Here is a 20,441-nt window from a genome sequence, read left to right on the forward strand (position 1 = left end):
AGACTAGAATGGTTGACACTATAGTTTTGACATTAGTTAAAAATTCTGAATTATCTGAGCAATCAATACAAATGAGCATCAATTTTTGAAAGAAAAATTTAATTCCATAAACATTAAAGAGCTACCTGTAAAAAATTATATATGCCATCATCTAGTTGTGTTTACTGAGAATTCTTTTTTAATTGTTTTGTTTTCCATGTTTCAAACATTAATTATCTAATTAAATGAAACACCTTAGTTTTCCCTAACAGACACCTCTGCAGATGAATTTTCTATAATCAGTTCAACCGCTTTCGCTGAAGTTGTTATTTTGGCCTTCATACAATCCTCCTAGTAACATACATTACCTAATTCTTTCTGTAGTGAGAGAAAGTCATTTGCATCATGGTCACATCGCTACCCTGCCTTGTCAAACGGATGCCCTTTACTCTATCGGGTCTAGGCCACATCTCTGATTATACAGAGCACACAGCTTTACAAATGCTTTAAACCTCATTCTGGCCACTTTTCCACCTTTCATTCCAATTTCAAGTTTGAAATATTTAAAAGCTGAAAATACCTGATAGTTATTTTGACAAAAGAACAGATTTTTAAAAAGATACTATAGCTTTGATGTGATGTTTAATACCCTCAATTTTAAAATCTGAACTTCAAAAAGTACTGTGGTTTATAGACCTTGTTGGGGAGGGGTGGGCTAATTTTAGTAATCATTCTAAGAACTTAGACACTAAGAATTTTATTTTATAAATTATGGAGGAAAGAGGCTTAGAATGTTTTCTTTCCTTTTTGAAGTCTTACTATGCAAACTACATTCAAATAACTATCTTAAAAACAGACCTATATTGAATATTTAAAAACCAGTTGAAAAATTCATTGAATTAAAACCAGCTTATTTGAATTAGCAATGATTTCTCCCCACAGGACCTGATGGGTAACAAGTTGCCCCTGTTTTATGTCATTTTCTAATGACTTTAAAAAAAATCGTGAAGTACCAGTTAGGGCAGAGCTAATGACTTCTCTAATTTTACATTACACTTTGAAAAAAAAAAAGACATAAATATGTTTTAAATGGCTCCAGCACCATCTAGGTAAAATAGCTACAGGGATGTAACAATAGGTGATTTGGCTGTTGAGAAAGAAAATGTACAGTAAGTTCTCACTTAACACTGTCAATAAGTTGTTGGAACTGATGCAAAACAATGAATAAGGAAACAATTCTGCAGCAGGTTAACTGATATACACAAGAGTTAAGTTCCAACAGCATCTTACCAACATTACAAAATGAGGCCTAACAAAACCAGGTTACTCCAGGGCCTGCTGTGCATCTTCCTAAATCTCCTCTGAATACGACACTTCCTTTTACCAGATTCATGTACTTTCTCCTATGCCAATCCCCCCCGGCCCCCTCCGTTTCCATCAAGTGCTCTTCAATAAAAATTAACTTTTATACCTAGTTTAACAATATATTCCTTTCTTTGAAATGTTATCCTATACATTTAGTATTTTCCAAATGCAGCTATTCTAACAGCAAGATTCCTTAATAACTTCTCTACTTCACATATACATGTGGCATTGGGAACTTGAATTTCTTTTTAGTTTTGTTTTCATAAACCTTTCCTAAATATCAATTCCCTGAGGCCTGGCTGGGTGGCTCAGTTGGTTGGAGCATCAGCCTGTATACCAAAAAGACTGTGGGTTTGATTCCCAGTCAGAGCACATACCTAGGTTGCAGGTTTGATTCCCGGTCGGGGGGTGTGTACAGGAGGCAACCAATCAATGTTTCTCTCTCACAGTGATGTCGCTCTTTCTCCCCCACCTCTAAAAATCAATTTGCAGGGGAGGGGGGACATGTTCTCAAGTGAGGATTTAAAAAAATATTTTAAATATAAATTCCTTGAAATGAATTTAGGCAATGAAGTAGATTAAGTTATACTGAATAGCTTCTAGAATCAAAGAAATCTTGTGAGGTTTCAAATCTTCTGAGCTTTCAAAATATTTGTTTTTCTCCTATTCATACTTCACTCAGGGTAGAGATGAACATTTTAAGGTTTCGCATTCAGGTTTGGCTCAGTGACAGTGAGAATGTATAACATTCAAGTACTATTAGACAAAAGCAGCCCTGCAAGGGTATGTGTCCACATAGGTCAACCTGCAAAGGTAAACTATTTTAATTATCCTGCAGTATATCTGGCGAAGAAATCCTTCTGAAATTGTTTTTACTTTAGGGTCTGTGGCATCCTCCCAGAGGTCCTGAAGATCTTGTACATGTCCGTGAGATGTCATCATTTTATTGTAGATGCAGGGGTGATAAGGAGTCTTACCTTCCCCAGAGAAAAACACATGGTATTGTGGTACTATCCCCATTTTATTGGCACAGAGGCCCATGAACACGTCATCTATGTAAAGACTCGAGTTAAGTGTCTGTGAGGCCTCATAGACTTTGGCAGCGACATCATTAGAGATAACATAGGCAGCTCCAGCAGTATAGTCAGGGTAAGCCGGCCACTGGTACATCTCGTAGGAGACGTAGTATTTGCTGTGCTTGTCTCTAACGGGAGGCGCACCACGATGAACACGACCAATCCAAAAGTCTTGAACGCCAATTTGCTCTAAGCTCTGGAGGTATTCAATAAGATTTGGCATGTGAATAAATATGTCATCATCAGCAGTCATAAGGAATTTGGCATGGGAACAAAAGGTATTTGCCCAACTGAACTGCATAAGTAATTTAAGAGTAAGATTATAGAAGGAGTCGGCAAAGTCTTGCTGAATTATATCATTGTATACTCTGTCTTCCTGAAACAGCTTCCTTTGCAGTTCTTCTCTTGTCGGTGCATTAGAAGGTGCTCCTAAGGCAAACAGGGTTTTGATGTTGGCGTTAAGTTGAGACTGAACATACTTCTCATTGCCCCACGTTTTCCTGATTGCAGAGCGTCGAGCGTGGTTTTCGGGAGCAGTCTTCACAAACAGTAAAAGGAGGACGTCTTGGGCTTGACACTTCTCCTCATGGTTAATCAAGTACTGGTAGCGAGTAGCCCCATCCTCGCTGTGCTTAAGAGACAGGCTCTCGTTCACAAAGTTGTAGCTATTTATGAGGTATCGGTAAGAGTAGGACTTCATGTGGCTCACAATGTGATTGTCAAATGGTTCCCAAAACACCATGAGGCTCAGTAGAAAACAAGTGGCACATAACTGGAGAAAATGCCATTTTTTCACTCTTCTGCCACTAACAAACATTCTGACGTCCATGTTTATTTAGAGTCAGTGTTCAACAGGCACTTGCTTCTTCGAGACCACGGAACTTCACATTCTATGGAACAGATGTCCATCTTAAGATAGGCTGGTCATTAAAAATGTCAAACGGAAAAAAATGTCAAATGAGCTTCTTATTTCACAAAATATTTTCTTTTGATACCATTTTCGCTGAGATTGCACAAGAATTGAACACGCTGTAGAACGAGGACCCAGGCACATCCAAACGTCCCCACCCTGGCATGCTTCACGGAGCCGGGAGGGGGGTGCTGGCTCCACACAGGTGCTCTGTGGACTTCCTTTCGTGAAGGTTAAGTGTGACCTGTTGGAGTTAGGATTAGAAAAGGTGACACATGAATGGATTAATGGGTTACCAAAAAGAAATAAACTACTCTTAACGCCTTATAAACTAAATGTGACGGACGGTCCTGGACAAAAGGAGATGGGGAAGCTGGCACTTAGAGGGGTGCACGGCTGTCTGTATTTTAGGGGAGCAGAGGGGAAGGGGAAGGAGACCTCCCTACTGTTTTCCCATTCAGAATACAGAAATGTTTTCCCTTCTCGACCTTTAAAAAAAGCCCTCCAAATGGCTATCATCTTATACACGTAAAGTTCAAATCTTTCAGATGGGTATATCCATGACTATATTGATTTGAAATACAGTCAGGATGAGAACAGCTATACAGTTCAAGGCTAAGCAGATGAATAATGAAAAGTTCATGATAGTAAAGATCCAAAGCTTGCCCCAGGCATGGCAGGAATTAGGGTAAGGCTTTCATTTTAAAATCCAGGTTCAAAATCAAGGAGCAGAGATATGCTTCTCAAAGCACAGTCCAAACTCTCTCCAACCCAAATGACTGTGTGAGCTCCAAACCTATACAGTCATGTTCTTTCTTTACATCAATAGATACTTTGAATTTAACATATTCCAAACTAGGAAGCTGTAGAATTATTGCCAAAACCTGCTGTCCTTGCGGTCTGGAGACACGGACACCCGTGAATGCTCAGGCACCTGCTGTCTGTGGCTCTGCATCATGCATCTAACCCAGGAGCCTGAAACAGTGGGGTAATGCTGCTGAACTCAAAGTCGTTATGTACATTAAACAGGAATATACATAGATACACAGAGAGCGGCAGAGAGATCGTTGACCTGACACACAGGTGCGCCGCTGCCATCTCTAACCCATCCTACTGTCCTCCCCACTAAGGCCCGCCAAATCCATGTTCTCCTTATTTGTGTCTGCTCATACTTCATGCGTCTGTCAGAAATCTGAAAGTCTTCCTTTTCCTCCATTCCATACCCAGTTATTCAATCCTGTGAATTGCTTCTTCTAAACCTCTCTTCACCTCTCATGCCAGCATCACTTCTCACCCCTGAACTAGTCCTAATGACCCCTGGCCAAGCCGTCCTTGGCCCTCCAGTCACGGCGCCCTTTCTAAAACTCAGACCTAGCCATGAGACGAACTAAGCTCTTTACAGCCCCTCAGATGCTCTCCACAATACCAAATCACTGGCTGAGAGCTCAGCAACACTTGCCACTTCACACATGCCAGCCTTTCTACCAGCAGTCCTGTGGCCTCCTCCCCTTGCCAATAAGAAGTCTACTGATCCTGAATGAGTTCTATGTCTGTCTCTGGGGAGTCTGAATTGGGGCCATCCCTTGCCAAAGATGTTTCTTACCTGTGTTACCAGTACCTTCTCACACCTATCTTCCTGTACTGAGGCTGCTGCCCCCAGTTACACTGTAAACTCCTAGATGTAAGACATGGTGTTGTAGAGAGCCTACCCTCAGCACCCAAGTTAGTGCCTGGCACCTAGTAGGCGCTCTTTGGACCTTGGTACAAAAAACATGCTTGGGGGTGGAGCCACCTTTCAATCAGCAGCTAGTCACTTGGGAAGAACTAGGGGTTAGGACGCCTAGCCAGTCATATCCTCCTCCTTCTTCTGTAACTAGGAGATGGCACCTACCTCCCTAAAGGATTCTGTTTCCAGTGCTTACCACAACTAAGCCACATCCTTCAGCCTGAGGAAGTAGGCTCTCCTCTCAGGGCTGACACATCAGTCTCCTGGGCTATCAATAGATTGACATAGAAAGGACAATTCAAGCTCCACAAGATCAATGTTGGCTGAGTAGCTGAGCCCCCATCCCAAGGCTCAGGGCAGAGGCCCCATTTATGTGCCCAAAGACATCACCCTCAAGTCCCCTATCCTTTGCATCCAATAGGAAACCAAATGCACACACTCACTGAGTGCCCTACAGTGTCCTCCTAACCTTGACCATGGGGCTTCCTTCAGACTTCAAGCCTTTTGCCTCCAGCCACACTTCCCAGCCCCCAAGATTACCACATGTTTGAGTGACTACTACAAAGGCCTGGCATAAACAGAAGTTCAAGGAGAACCAGGGGTTCTCTTTGGCTCTCAGAGAGCCAAGCCCCACTGAGACTTCTTCCAGAGATAATCAGCACCAGACATCTTATCCCCTAAGGCACAGATTTTAACATGGCTGGTTCCAGGTAGGAAGTCACAACCGGCATTAAAAAAGGAAAGTGAAGAAGAGAATAGAGACTGGCGGAGCGTACTGAATGTAGTACCTTCACGGTTATAATGTCAAATGCATTGTCATTGTGCTTCACCATCAAAAAGGTGAGAAATACTACTGTAAGGGATAGATCTATTACCAGTCATTTCCCCTTTGGTTTGGTGGGTGACAGACGGAATGCTCTAGTATGACGAGAAAGATAGCAGGAAACATCAGTGTCTAGGCCTGGCATCTGCCTACACTTCGCAAACTCATTTTCATTGGTGGAGGTGTGGGGAGACTTCCTCTCAGTCTTCTCAGTGCTCACTTAAATAAGGGCCCACCTCTGATGGCAGAAACCCCCTCTGCCCCCTCCACCAGACGCATCAAAGGAACTAGACACTTAACACTAAGTAACAGAAAATTCTTAACGGCAGATTTTTAATATAGCATGTCTTTAAGAATTCTGAGAAAATTCTCAGTTGAAACTAACCTGCAGCTTCTATTCCAACAGACCCTGGAAAGGAAACAAAGGGGAGAGTAACCCTTGGAAACGTAGGCAAAACTAGCTCTCCATTTCTGAGTAGCTGTGCTTGGTACCCACTCACAGTTCTTTACAAGTCTGACCTCCTCAAGAGACAATCAGCCCACAAGCCCAACTCCTCGACCACCACACATACAGAGGCCCCAGTATCTCTCCAGGGAATGGAGTCGGGGTGTTGCGACCACTAACACTACTACAACCTAGCAGCCAGCCGTAACACGTATTTTACGCTCCCATCTCACCCCACCATATATCTACATATTTACATTATTTTCCTGTGTTTCTTTCAACTGTTCCCAATGGACCTCAAAGAGTCAGAACAGTCTTCTGAAAAATGACAAAGAACCTGACAAGAAGCCAACAACCCACATGCTACTTACTTCACTTTACAGCAGGTAAAGCTCTGAAACAAGGTTTCATCACCTGTGGTAGCTTGAATTGTACACCCACCATTTACATCAGTCAGAACTAAACTGCAGGGGTGGTACTGAGCAGATGAATGAAGATTTAGGGAAGGTAAACTACCCTTTTATAGTACCCACCTTCTCCTTTACAACAAAAGAACACCTGGACTCCTCCAAGTGGAACATAGTCCTAGGTGGCCTTTCCCCATGATCTAAATTCATTAATTAAAACTAAACAACGTTGCCCCCAACTCCAGCTTTGCCAATGGAGACCACACACAGGCCACTGACACCCACTTTTCTGATTCGCACACAGTCTTACAGCTTCTCAAAAGCACATCTTCTGGCTTCTGTATTCCAACTGTTGGGGAGGGGACTGGGCAGAAGCCCGCAGACCTGCCCGACCTGGAGAAAGAAAATGCTGGGCCTCGCAGAAAACAAAGCCATCCCAACGATGCTTGCAAAGCTCATCATGTCCACAGCAGAATGCTGTGGGTGCAGCTTCCTTTGTGAGCCTGCAGCTCTGATCAGTGACCAGTCAACAGGCTGGACACCCCAGGGCTACCCCACTGGGGGACAGATTTATTGTGTAACCTCGGGCACCCCTCACTGTGCTCTGATTTGGTGACTTCATCTGCAAATCGGAGTGAATTTCAATGTCTTTCAATTCATTCATTCCCTTAATGAGGGGACATAGAAATTACAGAGGACTCAGAGTCTGCTGAAGATAGGAAACAGGAAAGTCTGGGGGAGGGAACAGCACAGAGAACTGCTTAAAGAAAAATAAGCAAATATTTGGAATATGACTTGGGCTTGCTCTATGGGGACTGAGAAGGAATCCTTAGCTCAGAAGAGGAAAGAGCAGAAGCAGGAAAGTGAGAAAAGATGGGAGCCGAGTGCCCTGAGTCACTCAACGATGCTTCTTCCCAAGGGGGCACTTCCAGCTTTTCTGGAAAAACGAGTTAGTGCTCACAGAGGCCACAGGTTTCCCTAGGTGACCCCCGACTCTTCTTTTTGCACTCCACCCGTGCTGTGGACTCTTTTCTTTGTTGAGTCCACATATGCAATCCTAAAATAGCAGGCAAAGCTGCTACAAATGTTGAAGTTTTAGTCAAGATGGTGAGGTCTGCACTGTAAGTTCAAGTTAAACAACCTCAGTGCCCAATGTTTCCATGAATCCTGCAAGTATCTGACATGGGCCATGGAACCGGCTGCCCTGGGCACGGTGGGAGTCATGAAGTCGTGTCTGACAGTCTCCAGTGGGCGGGAATCTACAGTCCACTTGGGAGGAGACTCATGGTGCCAACAAGCAGACACTGTTTCCACCGATGACACAGCAGGGACAGAGGGTGTCAGCGCTGATTTGGGCAGTACCAGCTCCAGGCGCGGTAAGAGCGTCCCTGGGAGCAGAGAGCAGAGACCCTTGGAGCAGGAGGGCCTGAGGACTGGTGGGATTCGGGTGGCTGTGGGAAGAGAGGCAGTCTGGCGGAGGCCAGAAGGGAAAGAGTGGCAGTGGGGGAGGCATCTGAGGACCAGGCATGTGTCTGAGAGCAGGGAGGCGGCTCGTGGGCACCTTGTCCATAAGGCGGAGGAGCCAGTGTGTGCCAAGGGCTGCAGGAAGTCACAGGAGCCTACGTTTTTGTTTTTACTGATAACTTCCTTGTCATTGTGAATTAAGCGTTATTTAAAAGGGATCGCAGGCAGGATGGATGCAGATGGCTGGGGATCAGGACTCCAGTTCTATCAGGGCCTTGCGTTGATGCAAATGAGGTGAGGGGGACCCAGTCTGGGCAGTGGGAGTGGGGAGGGAGGGAAGGAGTGAAGAAAACCCTCTGAAGAAAAACAGAAACCCAGCAGGACGTGATGAGCGATCTGGGGTGGGGCTTAAGGAGGAGGAGAGGGGTCGACTTTGAAGCTCTGCTGGCAGAGGAGGAAACACTGGTTTCCTGAGGTGAAGTGTCAGGGGAACGGGCTTGGTTTCCGACTGGGCTGAGTGTGAGGTGCTGGGTAGGGAAGTCCAGCAGGTGATGAGATGGAGGCAGATGGGACTGCAGATGACATGGCGCTCTGAGCATAAAGACGCTCAGAGTTTAAGGAACCTATTTCATGATATGTGTACCACTGTGCTCACATTTCCTTCCACTACACACAAGACAGCTTATCAGCAAGAAAGTCCTTTGTGTGGCTTCACTCGGAACTTCATTCCCTCTGAATTCCAGCACACTCACTCTCCAGCACACACACCCTCCAGCACACACACCCTCCAGCACACACACCCTCCAGCACACTCACTCTCCAACCACATCCTCTGTATATTCATTTAGAACACTCTGCCCACCCCTGCCTGCCCCATAACCCCCTTACCCCACCCTGCAAGTTCCTGACCTTTCTTCTTACCCACCTCCCTGTCTCAGATGAGGATTACCTGACACCTTTGCCATCCTCTCCTTGGTTCCTGTCCTTCCATCCAATAAACCCAGATCACTCCTGACATCTGTGCTCCTACCACACCTGGCTGCTGGAGAAGTGTGGGACCCACCAGGCAGGCAGCCTCACTGCAAATGGAAATCTCTAGCTGCAGGCAGAGCACCTGCTGTGTGACTGTCCTTCACTTGTCTTGGACCCTCTTCCTCTCCCAGTCTCTTCACCGGCCATGCCAGGGCTTCCCCCTCCCCTAAAGCCTGTCCTCCTCACTCTTAGCTGATGCGTTTACCTCCTGCCTCATAGAGAAAGGAGAAGACCTCACACACTGTCAGCTTCTCATCCCCACGTGTGTCACGAACTTCCCAGGCTCGCCGACCCTGTCCCCTCTCTAAGGCACACCGCAGGTCAGGGCCGGGACTGCGGCAAGGCAAGTGAGGCGCTCATTTGGGGCACAGCACTGAAAAGTGATAAAAGTATGATCACAAACTAATGATGCTCTAAGCCACAACTGAAAAACAGAGTTGGTACTTTATACCTGTTACATTTGAACTTTTATGACAAAGTCCTAGGTGAAACACAATTTTTGTGTTGTGTCTGGGCATAACATTTCCGTCCCAGCTTTATCTTACATTTTGCTCTACATTCCAAGAATTTTTACCTGGCTGGTCTGATCTTCTACTCCCTGTTAAACACAGCTAGGGCCCATCCTCAGGAATCAAACTGCTGTGTTAAAAGGAATCAGGAATACAAAGCCCTAAATTTACTGAAAAGGCTACAATTTAATTTTCATAGATTTTTCTTAGTAAATGAGTTGTGGTGATTGGTGCAGAGAAACACAACTCGTTTCTCTTTAGTACTATTGGCCTGTTTTATTTGCTCAAGGAGGAAGGAAGCAACCTGAAATTTGAATTCACAGCTCACAAATTCTCTCAAGTTTCTTGTATTCTTTTTTAAAGATTTTATTTATTTTATTTTTAGAAAGAGGGGAAGGGAGGGAGAAAGACAGGGAGAGAAACATCAATGTGATAGAAAAACATTTTTCGGCTGCCTCTTGTACACACCCCAATGGGGAACCAAACCTGCAACCCAGACATGTGCCCTGAACAGGAATTGGACCAGTGACCTTTCACTTTGGGGGACAACACCCAACCAACTAAGCTACATGAGTCAGGGAAATTTGTTATTTAATCAAACTGAGTGTTTTCAATATGAGGCACGTAAAGAGGGAACAATCCTACTCAACAACTAACGTTAGGTGTGTTGTGCTGTGACTAGCTGTGGAATTTTTGCTTAAGCCATGGGCAAAAATTAGAAGTCATTTGGGGTTGTCATCCCTCCACAAAGAACACATTTTAAGAGTTAGTTCTTGATTCAATGTTAGTCTAAATGCTTTATCTTCCAACACAGCAGGCACAGATGGGGGACGAAATCAAAGCTGGGTTATGAAAGCCAACACTGTAAATCCTATAATAAGCACCTCACCCATATATTGAACAAATTAAGTTATGTTTCTTTATAAATTAAACAAAGGTGTCAGTTTTTGTTTGCTGGTTACGGGAAAAATAAAGACAGGGAAATACCAAGTGAACAAATAAAGCCAGACCCTGAGTAAAGACAGGTGCTAAGGAAATTGGTGACACAGGACCACAGAGTAGGGTCCTGTAAGAAGCGTCGTACAGTAATGCATACATTATTATGTTTCAGGAGCTACATTAAAAGTAATTAAAAATCTCCAGTAACAAGAATGAGGATACAGAATTTGAAACACACAGAAAAAGCAGAACTATAAAGCAGGCCCCATAAAGGTCAAACATTTGCTTTTCTAAGCTTGGCCCTCTGTATTCATTTTCGAGCACAGTTGTTTGGTGGAACCTGACCTAGCCCTCTTGGGTTGACAGGGCTGCTTGCCCTTTTAGATACAATTCTTGGCAGTTTTTTTCTTGCCTTCTTAAGAAGCAAACTTCTTTCACCTGCTCCAGCAAGTCACTGACACGGGCGTGTTCACTGCACAGCACCGGCTTTACATATGTAGTCACCACTCTGTGCGTCTCACAGCAACCTCTGAGGGAGAAGCGATCAGCCCATTTGCATAAGAAACTGAGGTACAGAGGCATGGGGTTCACCACGTAACCTCCAGAAATTCAGACACCCTGGCAGCCCCATCAACTCCAGCACTGCTCCAGGTCCTGAGCTCCTTGCCTGCCCCTCCTTCTCAGCACTGGCCCAGCTGCCTGTCCTGGAGCTCCGGTCAGAGTAAGAGGGCTGGGAGCAGGTAGGGCAGGGCCAAGAGAGGCGGCCCAGGAAGGCGAAGAATTCCCTCACTGTCTGAAGTTTGGAGTCACTTGTGTTTTGCTACCTGCTACCTGCATGTATTGTCAGAGCTTGTTCTCATTTTCTTTGTGACATACCCTTTCCTAATCCTCCATCTCCATTTTCCCTGCTTCCTTTTTTTGATCCCAGTAGCACTAGGCAATGGGCAAAGTGGCCTTGGGAGTCTGTGTCCTTTGGGAGCATAAAGTCCTTCCTCCACGAAGATGATTAGGAGATTTAAGGGGAAGAGCCAAAGTGGCAAAGGGGGTTAAAAACAAAGAGGTGAGAAGGAGGGAACGAGAGGAGAAAAAAAGCACAGGGCTCAGAGGACATGTTTTAAGCAAGTATTTGATGAATAAGTAACAGATGAAATGAAGGAAGAAGAGTCTTACAGAGCTGAGGTCAAATTATGATAGGAAAAATAGTGATTTAGAAATAAGTTGACAGTCTAACCCAGCATAAACCTGTTATATAAGCTATACATACAAGCCTGTCATCCAACGGCAGTTCATATGCCCTATTCTGAGCACTATATTTGGAAACAACATTTGATCGAGGGTTCACTCAGTAAATAATGGTGTAAAACATTAGGTACATATGATATAGTTCTGTCTCATTTAATCAATGTTTATTATAATAAGTTAACTGCCACTTATTAAACGCCTACCCTGCTCCAGGCATTATGCTGGGCAGCCCTAAAAATAAGTAATGCATACATTTAGTTAATTCAGCACATATTATTTTCTCACGTACTGTGTGATAGGCCACAGGTGGGATGCTGGGAAGGCCTCAGCGATGTTTCCAGGGTAGATCTTTTACCAGAGTAAATGACCGGTGCAGCCCAGAACCAACCTAAAGGAGGCAAGAGAGTAAATAACCAACAGGAGTTTTAGAAAATGAACAAAAGTAGATTTATGTTCTGGTACTTCCATTTACTGGTCTCCTGGGCTTGACTTGTCTCTAAACCACACACCACAGTGTTTTGTAAGTAAGGATCATTTGAGATAATCTATTGACAAAGTATGGTACAGATCAGGTGTTCAGTATACACTAACTTCCTTTCTCTAGAAATCATTCATGCATCTTTAACAAGACGGTTTGGACAGCATATGGTTCATAGTCTTCAAGGATTATTTTCCTTTCAAAATGATGAGCTATACTCTCAACAATCTTCTCAAAAATATTCATTAGATGTGAGTTTTTAAAAACACCAATCTGACTGCTAAGGGCCACTTCCCACTTTCCAAACACATATCACTACCAAGTGACGGAATATGGTCTCCCATTGTCCCTGACGGGGAATAAGTGTCATTCCCACAAGCACTTAAAAATACTTTTCAATAATGATGACAAGACCAAAGGTTACAAGATCCTGTGAATTATGGAGAAAACCTGAGTTCGGTCAACCTTTTAATTTACTTTGTCTAGAGAACTATCAGAAAGTTGTAGAAGGAACTGGAAGAAAGGAATAAAAGACAATCTATGAAATCTTAGGTGGATCTTAAGTTGTGTAATAGTCTTTTAACTTGGAAGCTTATTACCTGCAGACATGGTAGAACATTCCCTTTTGTAGAAAACTACAGATCAAAGCCAGCCTCTGAATTTTCAGCATTAAACTGTTAAAAAATCACTTGTGTTTATTCACAGTGTGATCTCACTAGATCAACAACCTTCTTGTCTTTAAACATAAAGATTCTTACACCTCCTACATAGATGCATACTGTGATGGTCTAGACTGACCCTGTTGTAGCTACATCTTTGCCAGCAGCCATTCCACGTCAAATGGCAGAGCTCTTGTGACAATGTGCTGTGCCTTGATTTCTGGAACATGGATGCAAGACATGCATCTGCTCACAAGAGGACTCATTCTAACAACAGAATAAAATAATGGCTATGGAAATATTACTGCCCCAAAGGGAATAATGTGACATCAAATGCGAAGCTTAGACCTATTGAACTGAGCATACACAAAATCCCAAAAAGGTAGGACACATTTTGTTCCTTTGAGAAGAGACAATTTCCTTCTGAATTTCTTCCAGTTTCTTTCTACCCCCACCACATCCTGTTTTGTTCTGTCTGCACAGTCCTATGCAGCTGATCCTCAGAGAGAACTCTTTCACAAAGTTGAAAGTCACCAAGTGCAATGATTCTAGCCAAAGTGACCCACTTTAAAAGATGACCCAATTCAAAACCCATGAGTTATGATCCAAGCTGTTCTATATTTGAGAATTAGAAAGTTATTTTCTTTTCCTACAATCACATCATCTGAATCAGTCTTTTATCAAAGGGAAATTTGATCTCCACTGTGGTGAAACATAAAGTGACATTTTTATTCGCTATAGCCTACACTTTATTTCGAAAACTCTTCACTTTTTGAGGGCTCAGAGGAGGGCAAAGTACTTAAGTGCAGTATCATTTTTGTTTCCCAATCATCCCTCATTTCTCATCCCCCCAGGAACAGTGCCTCTGAGCTTCAGCTTGAACTTGCCCTCTCATAACACTCATCCCCATATACAGGGGTGAGGTGTCCCGTAAGCCGCTGGAGGACTCAGGTGGGTTAGGCTGAGTCAGCCTCATCCTCAGAAGGTGCTTAATAAAAACTCATGGAGAGTGCCTCTGGGACAGGGGACACCGGACAGGAAAGGAGAGAGAAGGAGCAGGAGGGAGAGGGTCATTTTAAGTATATAAAGGAAATATTTCAGGTATAGACTGTATCTTGCTTTAAAATAAAAGAGTTGACCCCCCAAAAGAAACACTCCCTCCCCTGTAACAAGATGTAATATCTACCATAAGTTCCTTTTGAGAAAGTTGAACCCTTAGCTGCTAATCACCAGCCCCCCTTCCAGAAAGTTCAGGATGGGATCTTTTCAGCGCCACTACTTAATACAACTACCTTCAATCGTCGTCCCTTTCTGGGTCAGTTTCAGCTTCTCACGTCCCTCTCCTTCACCCATAGAGACCAGGCAAAGTTTCCCAAAATAAAAGCACAGAGGAACAAATCCAATTCCAGTGGCTGTACTTTCATCAGAGAATTACCCTAAATAGGAGCTACAAGCCACCACCCGCCACTGTCTTTTCAACATAGGTGTCCCTTCAACATGACCCACAACCCATGAAAACCAACCTTGGGAAAGAAAAAATAAAAGGTGTGTAGTCAGAGTCCGTGCCACTTTCAACCATATAGTATTTGAGTAAGTGCTTCGCTGTCACTTTGGGATGCAAAATAAGATTCGGCAGAGTCAAGAAAGAAAAAGAATGGCAGAGAACTTCCCGCTCCGACGAGGTCTCCTGTCCCAATTCCCCCTGCCTGCCCACTTCCTCGTCTCCATTCCGCACCCGGTAACTCGCCGACAGCTTTCTCAATTTGGCGGGTCCTAATGTTCCCCACGACGCAGACTTTCTACCCGGATCCACCATCCCTGCAGCCTCAAGGTAGCAGCGAGGCTGCGGGGAGCCCCGGCCGGAAACCGAGGCCTCGGATCTCCCGCGCTCGGGCGGGTCTCCGCATCGCGGCGCAGCGGCCGGCTCGCTGGAGCTCCCTCGGGAGGGAAACCCGCCAGACCCTGGGAAAAAGAGCCCCCAGTGGAGCCCCGAGCCCCCCCCCCCGCCCCAGCCTACCTGCTGCACCCGGGGGGGCGGCTCGGCCCGGGGGTCGCGGCCGTCGGCGCCCGCCCCCCAGCCAGCGCTAACAAAGGCGCTGCGGGAGAAAACGCGCCTCCTTCCCCGCCGCGCTCCGGGAGGCCCGCAGTGGGGCCCGGCGGTGGGTCCGGCTTCCCGGCGCGCGTTCCGACCTGCAGTCCCGGAGCCCCCCCTCGCGAACGAGCGTGACCTCACCTCCTCGCGACTCTCTCCCCCTCGCGGCCCTAAGAGACTTGGCCGGTGCACCGCGAGCAGAGGACCTGAGTCTCTTTCCCCAAGTCCTGAGCTACTCCGGCGCTGCGGGGCGGCCGGCCCGGCAGGGGAGGGGCGGGGCGGGGGCCGGGCGGCCTGGGACCTGAGCGCCGACCGGGCGCGGGCTGCGCGTCCCCGCACAAAGAACGACCCATCGGGAAAGTTGAGACTCAGCCGCGGAGGCGCGCTAGAGCGCCCCCCACGCGGCGATCCGGAAGAGAGGACTGCACTGCCACCCTGGGGGCCGGGACCCGTTTAGGATGCGGTCGGCTGCAGGGGAATTTTTAAAATCGTACTGTCGATCACTTATTAATTACATAAGAAACAAATGGTCTCGGTACACTTTTCATTAGGGGACAGAATAACCCACTCGTTCAGAACGAGCGAGAGCTCCTCATCTATGGGAGCTAAGTTTTGACTGAGTTGCAGTTCCCTCATCATTTTATTTTCCTCTTCAGAGTTAAGAGTTCTAAGAGCAGGCTAGTTTTGATTACCAACAGCTCTTGTCACAACACTTAATCAGTGAGCTTCTGGGCGCAGACATGACCAAGGACGGAAACTCCAATTTACAGTACACAAAACTTCACTGCGGCAGTTAGTTTCAAAATGCAACGAGGGAGAAGAACCACCCCGCCCCCCAACGATTTTACCTTCAAGCCCGGTTTAATTTCGAAGAGAGTTTACAGCAAAACTCACCAGTCCAAGTACAGCTCCTTAAACTCCTAAATCGGAGGTCTCAAGAACAACACGTACCCACTTCATCTCGGTCTTGGGCGAGGACTGGGCAGTCCGCGCTGGATGTCGCTCGCTTTCCCCGGAGGAGCGGGCTGAAGTGGGCAGATAAGGGCGGGCCCAATCAGGGGCTTGGGCGAGGGTGGGGGCGCGGCAACCAGGAGCCTCTCCCAGGGTGCTGCCAGCGCGAGTTTCCTGCACCTCTTGGCGTCCTCGCCAAAGCCCAGACTGGCCGGCCCCTTCGGCCACCAACCTGGCGTGTCGGTGAGGATGGGTCCTACCCGATGCAGTTCTTATTGGTGCATGGTAACTCCAGGAAGTGCTCCCACACGCCTCTTTAGTTAGTTGAGATCATATACTCAGATGATCAACGTGAGCTGGAATCCACAGGAATGTCTTCTTCGAGCTGTTTTCCCTGCCCAGTGCACTTAACGCACATCAATAGACAAAATCAAGAGAATGTAAATTTATTCTGACGGAAAGGGGAACGAAATCCTTTATGGGTTTGATTTTCTATTCCCCAAATGTTGTTTTGGCCTTCTTATAGAACAAACATTATCATTTAATACGGGTGATATTTTGAATGATTTTGTCATTGTACATATTTCAGGACATAACAGAAAACAAAAGTTTTGTGTTTCTTATTGTAAAAGGGATAAGGCAGGTAATATGTTAAAACTAGGTTACTGAATCAGAGTTTGAAATGATGATTACAATATTGTACTTGTCATTTCAAACTAGATTTTCAGGATGTTTGTAACTGCTTTCTTTAAGCCCTGACCCCACGGGAATGGAACCACACCTTTGGCGAATGGGGATGACATTCTAACCCACGAGTACCGGCCAGGGCTGAACCATACCATTCTTTTCAGACATTACCTGTAGAAAGGATGACTCAGTGAGGCTATTATTCACTCAGAGACTGTACTGTCATGTGCATGTCAGACCACAGACAGAAATACTTGTATGTGGGATTTGTAAGGGTGTCCCTGACGGTGACCCATAAATAAGCCAACTCACTGTTAGTGCAGCGCAAATCACCTCCCTTCTACCTTTGCAAAATAAAATCCTGGCAGTCATCACATGTGCATTCCCTCCAGCTATCATATCTGCATGCTGTATTTATGTGGAAAGGTTTCATTACCATGATATTCCTTTCAGGGCATTTGGAGCTAGGCCCACATAGGTCCATGTGTCAGTACAAGAGTATTCCACATGCACAAACATAGGGTTGTACCCACAAGACATACAGAGTGACCAGAACATTGACATACACGTGAAAATCACATACTCACATCACCCAACATGGAATACACTCCGGACAGATATAGATTATTTCAAATGTAAGTTAGGGGGTTGGTGACAGGATGTGTGGCTTCTGTTGGGAGGAGGAGGAACAGAGCAGCCCTGAACGCCTGCCCCAGGGGCGCCCACACACACACCCCACACGGGGAGGAGCAGAGGCCGGGCTCCTGTACTCACCAGGGAGCATTCCCAGCACTCAGTTTCTTTTATGGGCAGGAAGTGTGTGAAAAATGTGAAATTAACTGGAAATAAGATTAGGTGGTAGTGGCAATGCTGATTTGGCCATCTGAAAGAAGGAAGACAGTACCGCACTGCCCTCTTTGGCCACAGTAGCTGCTTGTAAACAAAACCCACTCTGATTACATTTATAAATGACTTTCAATCTCACCGTCAGGACTTGGCTTCACAGAGCACTAGAGAACTATAGAAAGTACTAGAAAACTGTTGACATCAGATGGTAAACTTAAAAAATGAGAGAAACTGTGATTTGCTTGACGGATTTAGAAAAGACTGGTCAGAGAAAGAGCAGGGGGAGAAGCAGATGTCGCAGACAGGGTGAGAGTGGGGCGGGGGGCACACGTCGCCAGTTGGGGGGAAAGAAGCCTTCAAACCTGAGTACAACAGAACCTAAAAGATGGTAGGGGGTGGGGAAAGAGATGCGAGAAAGAAAACAGTATTATTGAAATAATGAGAGGAGAACCAGGTTTGATAACAGACGGCTATTACCTAACACAGCTGAAGCTCATCGACACAGGGCTAGGCTTGACTGGTCCAGTTAACTTGCTCTGTCCGACTTCTGTTAGGTGGGTAACTCCTCGCAGACCCTGGACAGGCCCTGTCCTACAAATTCAGACAGACCACAGGCTGTGGGTTCTAAATCTGGTGCCTGTTCCTGCAAGGCCTAGGACACCAGAGACCGGCGGAACCTGACCTAGCCTCCTGCTGGCCACTGTGTCTGGGCAGGTGACCCAACTTCTCTACATACACCCCACGGTCATTCCTGCCTGGAAGGGTGCGGTGGGGACTGAATGCAGTAACAGTAACGAGTGCGCAGTGTTGGGCCTGGCGATCCTCGGGGGCTGGTGGACGGCCATGGTCCTCACGGCCTCCTCGAATGGCAGAAAGCGCTTCTCACTGAGGAGCTGGCAGCAGCGGTCTCCATGCGCATCCCATTGTCACACAGAAGGGCCCGCTGTGACCCACGTCCCTGGAAGTACACTTCTGTTAACGCGGCGTCGCCCGTGAAAACAGGGCAACCCGTCCTTGGCTGCCTCCCCTCCTTTGCTGCGCCAGCCACTCCCACCCGCACACCCTCCTGGGTGCTCTTTCCTCCCTCCACTTGCTCCTTGGCGATCTCCTCCATCGCCTTTATCCCGGACTTAGATTCCTGTAGACTCTGGGCTGCACGCGTGAACGCCTTCACCTAGATGTGTTGCATAACTCTTGTGCTTAAGGTGTCTAAGATGGAATATCGAACACGTGTTTGTGAAACGGTGACTGAGTGGAACTTGAATGTCTCCGGGGCCAGAATCCTCTTCTTCTCACCAGTGACACACCCAGGGCGTGGCATGCCACTCACGGTTGGCATTGTGTCTGTGGATCTGTGCTCCCCGTTCTGACACTCGCAGACCTGTTGAGGGGGGCACCCACGTCCTTTCTGGTCTCCAGGTCCCTGGAGAATTCGCACCAGCTCTGCGGAGTGGATACAGACATACTAACTGCTGGCTGAACTGGAGGCTTGCTGAACGCTTCCCACATTCGTGGGACGTTCAAACTTTCCTTCTGAGGAGCCTCGCCCACAGTACAAGGGCCCCACTGTGCTTCTCCCTGACGCCACAAGCCCCAGAGCTGACACCAGAGGCCTGCGCCCCTCCCTCTGCTCCAGCTTCTGCTCCTGTGGTTTGGCACCTTCGCGAACTCCCGCCCTTCCAGGACTCGGAGGGTGGATGAAGCCGGACTGGGTACTCCTGGCACTGGGAGCCGAGGGAGCCCAGGACACAGAGGCCCTGAGCACAGGCCATTCCCGAAGCCCTCCTTCTTTCCTTGCCCCCTCTGCACGGGGGAGGGGCCTCCCGCGCTGATCACCTCCCGCATCCACTCTCCAGGGCCGCCCTATGTGCCCCTCCAACCCTCAGAAGGGACCCACAGGAACAGCCTCGGACAGGCAGCCCCTGGTCTCTGGGACCCTCCTTGGTCCAGCAGAGCCGTGCTGGGGATAGGGTGGGCCTCGCTCGGGGGAGGGGTGGGGAGAGGACAGGGATGGGGTTGAGGCTGACACAGGCCTCCCCCACACCGCAGGTGCTCCCAGGGCCCCAGTGACCATGGCCTGGTCCCGCCCCCACAGCGGGTCTCTCAGCGTTTCTTCCCCACCCACTCCCCGCAGATGAGACACACACTTTACTCCCAGGGCCACGCAGGGTTCTGTGCAAGACCCTGGGGGCTGCCTCGGCCTGGATCCTCTCCTCTTCCACTCAGGAGGGCATATGCAAATGGGGGAACCAGTGACATTTGTGTGGGGTCAAACTTCAATGCCGTCGGATCCAAACGGAGTCAAACGATTTGGGTCCTGCGATGGACAGGCCCGGAGAGCATAGGAAAGTCACAGCAGATGCGCAGGAAATAGTTGTCGACTGTGATGCGGCGGCGCAGGGCCGATGCCGCCCCTGGTGTGAGGGACTTTGCCTGTAAGTTTGGTTGTGCTGGTACTTTAAGGACAACTAGACTAGAATACATTCTCTATTTACATTTCTTAACAGTTAGTAATTGCTAAGTCCCCACTGCCCACTTTATGTGGTTCAAATCCCACTCAAACCAATGATAAAAGTTATAAGCCTGCCTGCAGTTTCCATTGATTAAAATAAGTAGACCACTAGTTAAGAGTTAATCTATGGGCATAGTTTTGTTGTACTGAGGTATGTTTTTTCCTGAAACATCCCTTCTAAAAAGCCATTTCTAAAGTCCTTGGTAAATCATTTGATCTGAAATAATAGATATTTCATGAATCAGACTTGGTTGATCTGATGATCTAAGGTCATAAAACTAATATTAAACATATATTTG

General features: G+C 46.8%; 2 protein-coding genes across 14 annotated transcripts in view; one reads left to right on the top strand and one right to left on the bottom strand.

The window, feature by feature from the left end:
• MCF2L2 (MCF.2 cell line derived transforming sequence-like 2) overlaps positions 1-20,441 on the top strand; it is a 207,875-nt gene that overhangs the window by 120,523 nt on the left and 66,911 nt on the right. The window lies entirely within an intron of this gene.
• On the bottom strand, positions 1,825-16,352 carry B3GNT5 (UDP-GlcNAc:betaGal beta-1,3-N-acetylglucosaminyltransferase 5). 9 transcript variants are annotated; one of them, XM_037027565.1, is made up of 5 exons: positions 16,041-16,352; positions 12,121-12,305; positions 9,802-9,866; positions 6,265-6,288; positions 1,825-3,574 (listed from the first exon to the last, which is right to left on the bottom strand). In XM_037027565.1, the coding sequence occupies exon 5, from the start codon at positions 3,247-3,249 to the stop codon at positions 2,104-2,106; it is 1,146 nt and encodes a 381-aa protein (XP_036883460.1). In that variant the 5' UTR covers positions 3,250-3,574; positions 6,265-6,288; positions 9,802-9,866; positions 12,121-12,305; positions 16,041-16,352; the 3' UTR covers positions 1,825-2,103. The 9 variants fall into 9 exon arrangements, with proteins under 9 accessions (XP_036883460.1, XP_036883459.1, XP_036883463.1 ...); XM_037027564.1 differs by lacking the exon at positions 6,265-6,288; XM_037027568.1 differs by lacking the exons at positions 6,265-6,288; positions 12,121-12,305.

This window comes from Sturnira hondurensis, unplaced genomic scaffold, assembly GCF_014824575.4.
Source record: "Sturnira hondurensis isolate 20B ecotype Veracruz unplaced genomic scaffold, ASM1482457v3 Scaffold0019216, whole genome shotgun sequence".
NCBI classification, from domain to species: domain Eukaryota; kingdom Metazoa; phylum Chordata; class Mammalia; order Chiroptera; family Phyllostomidae; genus Sturnira; species Sturnira hondurensis.

Coding starts and splice junctions, on each gene's coding strand:
- B3GNT5 (XM_037027566.1), bottom strand. CDS start 3,249: ATGGACGTCAGAATGTTTGTTAGTGGCAGAAGAGTGAAAAAATGGCAT.